General features: G+C 35.4%; 1 protein-coding gene across 3 annotated transcripts in view; it reads right to left on the reverse strand.

Moving 5' to 3' along the window:
- Positions 1-2,817: 2,817 nt before the first annotated feature.
- SCYL2 (SCY1-like, kinase-like 2) overlaps positions 2,818-7,767 on the reverse strand; it is a 56,133-nt gene continuing 51,183 nt past the window's right edge. For all 3 annotated transcript variants that reach the window (XM_015567605.1, XM_015567606.1, XM_006769379.2), the window contains 4 exons: positions 7,109-7,175; positions 6,874-6,966; positions 5,772-5,891; positions 2,818-4,517 (listed from right to left, as the gene is read on the reverse strand). In XM_015567605.1, the coding sequence (XP_015423091.1) occupies positions 3,873-4,517; positions 5,772-5,891; positions 6,874-6,966; positions 7,109-7,175 (925 nt within the window). In that variant the 3' untranslated portion in view covers positions 2,818-3,872. The remainder of the gene's footprint in view (positions 4,518-5,771; positions 5,892-6,873; positions 6,967-7,108; positions 7,176-7,767) is intronic.

Consider the following 7,767-nt stretch of genomic DNA (forward strand, 5'->3'; position numbering starts at 1 on the left):
CTTAGAGAAAGATGGGGCTGAATTATTTCACTTTTATTCAAACTACATGAAATTCTTTGAGATTGTAACCAGCTTTCTTTCTTTTTAATAAATAGGACAGAATTAAAATGTCAAGACATTTTCTGAAAATTGTTTCAGATATATATCCTATATAATAGAGGTAATATGCAAATAAACCCTCACACCCTCACAAGATGGCTGCCTATGACCAGGCCGGCAGGGGGGTGAGGGCCAACCAAACGACTGAACAAGTAGGCTGTGTAGGGCGACCAGGCTGGCAGGGGGGTTAGTGAGGGATGACCAAATGACTGAACAGCAGGCTGCATGGGGCGACCAGGCTGTTGGGGGAGACATGAGGGGTGACCAGGCCGGCGGGGGGGGGGGGCAGTTAGGAGCAACCAGGCTGGCAGGCAGGCAGTTAGGGGTGATCAGTCCAGCATGCAGAGGCAGTAAGGGGCACTCAGGCTGGCGGGAAGCAGGGGCAGATAGGGGCGACCAGGCAGGCAGGCAGGGAAGGGATTAGGAGCCAGTGGTCCAGGATTGTGAGGGATGTCCGATTGCTGGTTTAGGCCCAATCCCTGGGAACAGGCCTAAATCAGCAGTCGGACATCCCCCAAGGGGTCCCGGATTGGAGAGGGTGCAGGCTGGGCTGAGGGGACCCACATCCCCCTGCACAAATTTCATGCACTGGGCCTCTAGTATATATATAGATAGATATTCAGAGAGGAAAGGAGAAGAGCTAGAAACATCAATGGTGAGAGAGAACCACTGATTGGCTGCCTCCTGCACACCCCCCACTGGGGATTGAGCCCACAACCCAGGCATGTGCCCTGACCAGGAATTGAACTGTGACCTCCTGGTTCATAGGTTGATGCTCAATCACTGAGCAACACTGGCCAGTATATTTTATATACTGGTTTGCATTATAAGATATTTCTTAGTGAATGTCACAGTTAGTTTGAAAGCCACTGATATAATCTTTTAAATTTCTATGTTGTAGTTTGAATTCTTATTGATCTGTTTTGTTCTAAAATTATTTCAAGACCAGTAAATCACGAAGCATGAAATCACCACTTATATAGAAAGTTTTATCAAAGCTAACATTTATTTGGTGCATACTCCGTGTTTGCTCTCAGGTGCCTTCACATATATCTTTTCCTTTAATATGTAAAAGCAATCATGTGAGGTATTTTACAGGTTAAAAAGACAACATAACAGAAAACTACTTCCCCTTAACTTATTCAGGTGAAAAGAAAAGTTATAAGCATTCCAAAATAAAAACAAAAACAAACAAATCAAGCCCAACCAAGTACATGGTCTATTTCCATTTCCTTTGTACATCATCTGCAGGTATCACACACTTCAGCATTGGAAGAGCCAATTCAAAGAAAAGGGAATCTTCCTTGCAATTTTTATCTACAGGTGTTTTTTAACTTACCAATGTTCTACTCTAAGTACGAGAAACTTAAATGCTGTCAATATCTGAAATAATTTTAAGGTGATCTAGTACTTTGAAAATTCTGTTCACACTGAAATAAAAAGTCTAAATATAGAACTTTTTCAGAGGCAATTTCTCAACAGAAAAAGGCAATGGTAACAGTTCAATTGATGGAAACGATTTAAATACAATACCTTCAAGAAAATAAAGTGTAGGGACATTTTTTCTACAGATGTAGCACCATTACCTCAATAAATGAGCAAATTTCAACATGTGAGAATTACATTTTTTTTCAAATAACTTATTTCATACTTATAAGTTCAAAGTACATGTTATTACATTAAGCTTTCCTTCTAACTAAAAGTTCAACACACTGACATTAAGGTATTTTACAAAATAAAAAGCAATTTCCTAATAAACAGTGACTACTAAATTGTTACAAAGAAAAACTCTAACATTAAGTAATTTTATTCCATATGTAAACTTTTCTCCAAGGGAAATATTGTGTTACAAACAAGACATAATCTGGTCAAGGTGAATGTATTTGACAAAACACTTGATCTTCCTAGTGCTTTTTATTCCTTGGCTGTTTCTTCAGCATTCGAGTCCTTTTTCTAAAACCATGTAACAAAATACAGCTCATACAGAACCCCAATATAAAGCTGACTTTTTATTTTTTTTAATATGTTTTTATTGATTTCAGAGAGAAGGGAGAGGGACAGAAGGATAGAAACATCAATGATGAGAGACAATGAATCATTGATTGGCTGCCTCCTGCACGCCCCCTACTGGGGACTGTGCCCACAATCCAGGCATGTGGCCTGACTGAGAATCGAAAGGTGACCTCCTGGTTCATGGGTGGATACCCAACCACTGAGCAACACTGGCCAGGTGCTGACTTTTTATTTTTTAAATTATGCTCTTACTGAATGCCGCTATCAATATTACCATCACTTTATAATCAAGTACTGTCTGGTCAATGATATATTTAGTGTGTGTATACATATGTATTTCAATGAAAACTTAGTATCAGCACACTAAATGGCATATGATTTATTTTAAAGAATTGCTGGTCTCATATTTAAAAAACCACAAACTCTACGGCAGCAACTATAATACATGTATATTCTCTGAAAGATGATTTTAAAGTTATCATATAATGGCATCATATAATTTAACAAAATAAAATCACATTTATAACATAAGGCTCCATCTGCGATTGAATGAATAATCAAAGAAAAATATCAGAGAAAGGCTTTGAAAAATAAAGTATGTTTCCTGTTAGAAGAATTTATTCTTTCCTTCTAAAAATATCTATTTATAACGTTCAAACAAAAGGTTTCTGAAATTCCTAGAAAAGAAATAAACTTCAGTTGTAGTAATTGATGAGGTCACACTTTATCATGGTAAACTCAAAATCAATCTCTTGGTAGCCAGAAGATACAACTGCTCATTTTTATAGAAGTAAAGTTTATTACAGTTGAAACAATACAGCAGAAATCTCAAATGTTTACTCATTAAATATAGTTTAATTCTTACAAACCTCCTTTTGAAAATGCAATTCATATATACTGCAAACTCAGAATTTTGAATTCAAGTGAAATATAAAGGCAGTATTCAGGGAAATCACATCAGGGAGCTTTGTCAAATATATGTACAAATCAGTACATACCTCTCCTGTCTGGACACAATAGGAAAAAGTGATTCTAAATATATCCAATGAAATACAGGAAAATACATTACCATTTGAGGCAGACCATGCTAAAATATAATTTACAATGATTAATTTGCATTTGAGATGGTTAATAATGCCTTTAGTTTGAACCAATGAAATCAATGTTAAGTTAAATTTTGCAGTATTTGCTCAGTCTTTTGTACTAAACATTAGTTCATCTGAGAAGTAAATAAGATTGGAAAAAGTAATGATCTTTTTCTCTATGCTTATTATTTTCTCACTCAGTCATACTAAATGCAAACAATTCAACACAGCATCAAGATTTTTCACATATTAAAATGAAGACTAATGACTTGTGAAGGCAGACTATGTACCATGTAGTATTTAATAGGTAAAATTTGCAATTACCATCAACTCAGTTTTTTTAAACAACAAGTTTTACAAGCAAAATAAACATTTGATTAAAAAATTTTGCTATTCAAGGTACTCAGGTATCTTCTCTTTGAGATTGGTACAGGTTGGGTCTTTTAAAAACCCGGAGAGAATATGGTAAGAGGGGAAAAATTCCTCAATGCTTTAAAAAACTCTACTGTCAGAGGAGTCCAAACAACTACACTATGCTGGCATAGAAACAGGTGTTTTCTATCTTAGAACCATTCATTTTCCCATAGAAATAGCGCCTCAAAGCCAATTATATAAAGATGTAAATCAGTTCACACATGATTAAATTGAATCCTTTAAAAATAGGAGCAATACACCTCACCCAAATAGATCTTTTAAATCATTGCTAGCTGAACTGCTACTGGTCATAGTAGTTGGTGGCTGTGCAAAGTTCTGTGGGTTAAAGAAAGGATTGGCTTGCATACCAAAGGCAGATTGTCCCATCACGTTCATTTGTGTTCCCATTACTGAACTGCCCATTCCTGGAGACCCTTGAGGAGGTGCAAACTGATTAAGCCACTGATTTGGTTTCTGTTGTGATAACTGGTTCATGCTAACTTTGGGTTTCTGAGGGCCAAAGAGATTATTAAGAGCAGACATATCTGGGGGTCTTTGTTGAGTCTGCTTTGCACCAGCAGGAGGAACCCCCACAGCATTGAAGTTTGGCAAAGTGGAAGGTGTTCCCATTGTCATCGTGGTCACTCCAGGTGTGCTCGGACTACTGAAGAAGTTCTGGTTTGTATTAACCGGCATGTTGAATCCTGAGGTCTGAAAGCCCATGTTAGCATTTAGGCCATTTGTCAAATTTCTCTTTGTATTATCAACTGGTGTAGAAAACATCATGCCAAGGCCCATGGAAGGAACAGAAGTGAAGGTACTTGAAGCAGAACTTTTAGTGGCAGTAACAGACAGGCTGGTCAAAGATGACATATTATCCATCAATGTGTCTGTCAAGTCCTTAGTCTGAAAAATATGAGGGAATTACATCATCTCCAAGAATTACAAATTACGTAAAATTAATAATCATTTGATAGATTGTATTATAAAGGACAAGTTAAAATTAAGCTCAACAGTCTACACCAAGTTAGCAAACCATGCCACAGACCAAATCCAACCTATCAATACATATTTTTGTTTTTTCACAGATGAACATTTGTAGTTAACTTGCTGATAGGTAACACTAATTTTAAACTCAAATGAATTGTTGTCTTCCCCACCTTCTCCAAAACAGAACTGTATTCTTCTCATTAGTAAATCTTTATAACAAAAATGGTACTTTATTATTTTTATATTGTGAACACTATCAAAATTTTGTGAAAACTTTTCTTTGTTATTACATAAGTAATTTAAAAATATTCTAGCCCTAGCCAGTTTGGCTCAGTGGAAATAGTGTCTGCCTGCACACTGAAGGGTCCCAGGTTCGATTCAGGTCAAGGGCACATGCCTGGGTTGCGGACTTGGTCCCCACTATGGGCAGTGCAGGAGGCAGCCAATCACTGATTCTCTCTCATCACTGATGTTTCTCTCTCTCTCTTCTTCTCCCTTCCTCTCTGAGATCAATAAAAATGTATTTTTTTAAAAAAAATATTCTGGATTTTGCATGTTGACGCACAAAAATGTTTTCCAGAATTTTAGAGATTAAAAGATAACAAAAAATAATTTAAAGAAACCTGTGAAGAAAAAGTTATTTCTGAAACCAGTAAGGAATGTACACTCTCTACAAGCAGGGACTTTAATCACTCCCACAGTACCAGCACCTATATAACACTGCCTAGAAAATAGCAGGAAATAATTCCTGGTCAGGAAATACATAAAAAGTATTCCTAAACCAAGTTACAAGCCCAACTACAATTGAAACACCAAAATTTGAAAATTTTTTTTTAGTCAAAAATACATAAATGCATATTATATTACTGATCATTTCGAAGTGATAGTGTTGAATTAGTACCATAAGACCTAATATTTTTTAAAAAATAAACTCCTGTTCATCTAGCTTCCTCTTTATTGGTAACAAGCACTATCACAAAACATTATCCACCAGACAGGCTACTGAGGAGTTGTTGGAAAATCCTTTATGCCCATACTTCTCAGAAACTGCATATTAAATAAAGTATTCTTTACAATACATTTTTATACAAACCCCAATAAGCAGATTAAATTCTCTAATACCTTACTCCTTAAGAGTAGTGTATGCTTAAAAAAAAAATGAACTCTGACCTGTTTCACTGGAGCAATAGGTGTATGTACTTGGGGTTTAAGAGGCTGCTGACTTTTCAACTTCTGTGCCTGCTCCTGTTCTTTTGCTAATTTTTGTTTTTCTTCAAGTGTAAGTGATGCCTTAAAACAAAACAAAAAAATTAACTGGCAACCTCATAATTCCATTTATAAAACAGAAGATTTTTTTTTTTGTAAAGTACGTCTTGGTATGTTTGACAGTACCAAATAGTTTACAAACTACTCATGTATTGGTGATTGCTACAGGTAAGTTACATTTCGAATTAACTTTAAACAAACTGCAAAAAAATAATTTTTAGGCAGAAAGTTACAGAATCAGTGCTAAAATATTTCTAGTACGAAAACAAATATTATTTTAAGAACATTCATTAAATCATATTTTTACAGACAATGAGAATATGATTAGGTGATTTCATTTTACAAAATTAGGAGATTTTGTTCAACTTTAGTCTATTTCACTCCAAAAATATTCATAAAAAAGCAAAGGAAGAAGTAAACAGCTTCTTTCACAATGCCTGCATCAAATTTAACATTTGTCTGTTTCTTTTACCAACCTTGCTAAACTATAAACTCACAATATGTTCTCTTATAATTTTGAAAAGCCACAATGGCTTTAAACACATAGGTATTCTCATTTGTTGAATGAAAAGAGGAAAACTGCCCTCAGCAGAAATTCAAAATTGAAGTAGTATTTTATATTGGATGCTAACCAATATTTCAACTGGAAAGTATAATTTTATAGTTTATTATTCAAAATCAGAAGCAGAAAAAAGACATAGAATTTACCAACGGGCCAATTACAGCAGAAAAAAAACAAAAGAGTTAGGCAATCTAGAAATGTTACCATGTGGGAGGCTGTAATAAAGCAACTAAAAATCATAAGCATGTTTATTTTCAACATGGGTCAGCTCATGTTCCACTGATAACTTTTAAATTTCATAAAAATAAATAAATAATGTTTCTTGTTAAGATGCTAAACATTATTTCCCAACAAAAGTCTGTGGTTTACAGGAAGCCCTAATATATATATACTTGTGTGTGTATATATATATATGATAAAAAGAACAGTAGTAAAGAAACTTACTCGTTTATGTTTATTCTGTAACACATCCTCTTTATTTTCTGATTCACCACCAGTCAGAAGGTCTGCTCCAATGTTGTTAAAAACTTTGTCAATCTGATGAAATAGGAAAAAGTCAACTGCTTGAATGACATAAAAACATATTGTGATTTTACTTTTTAAAGATCAAAAGCCCCCAAAGGAAGCACACTGTGAAGCACTTTTTACAAAAACCTAAATAACCTAAATATCTTCATACCTGAGATCCAACATTTGTAACTTTTGCCTCTTCAGAAATATTCCTTTGATTTCCTATATCCAAAGATCTGCAGGAAAATTATGACAAAGCAATAAAAAGAAATGCATGTTTTTTAAATACGCATGCTGAAATTAATTCATCCACATGGAGTTTATTAGAACCTGAACAAAATGCAACTTCATTCTTTAAGAGTCATAAATACTTTTCACTATTTACTAGTAGTAATGTCTGCTTGCCCCACCCCTACCCCCCTAATGAACATTTGTATACAAGTCTTTTTTTTTTTTAACTCAACATTTGTGATTTACTGCAAAAGTTACTCAGGATGTATTAAAACCAGGCAAGCATGGTTCTTACCATCAGTTTATACACTGAGAGATAAGATATAATATGAGGAAAAGTTCAGAATCTATAACTCTAACAATAAATGCTATAATCACTGTGATGTGGACCTTGGAAAAAACATAGGACTTAGCCCTGACCCGTTTGGCTCAGTGGACAGAGCGTCGACCTGCGAACTCAAGGGTCCTGGGTTTGATTCCGGTCAAGGGCATGTACCTCATGTACCTCGGTTGTGGGCACGTCCCCAGTGGTGGGTGTGTGGGAGGCAGCTGATCAATGTTTCTCTCTCATCGATGTTTCTAGCGCTCTATCCCTCT

The sequence above is a fragment of the Myotis davidii genome, unplaced genomic scaffold (assembly GCF_000327345.1).
Source record: "Myotis davidii unplaced genomic scaffold, ASM32734v1 scaffold120, whole genome shotgun sequence".
NCBI classification, from domain to species: domain Eukaryota; kingdom Metazoa; phylum Chordata; class Mammalia; order Chiroptera; family Vespertilionidae; genus Myotis; species Myotis davidii.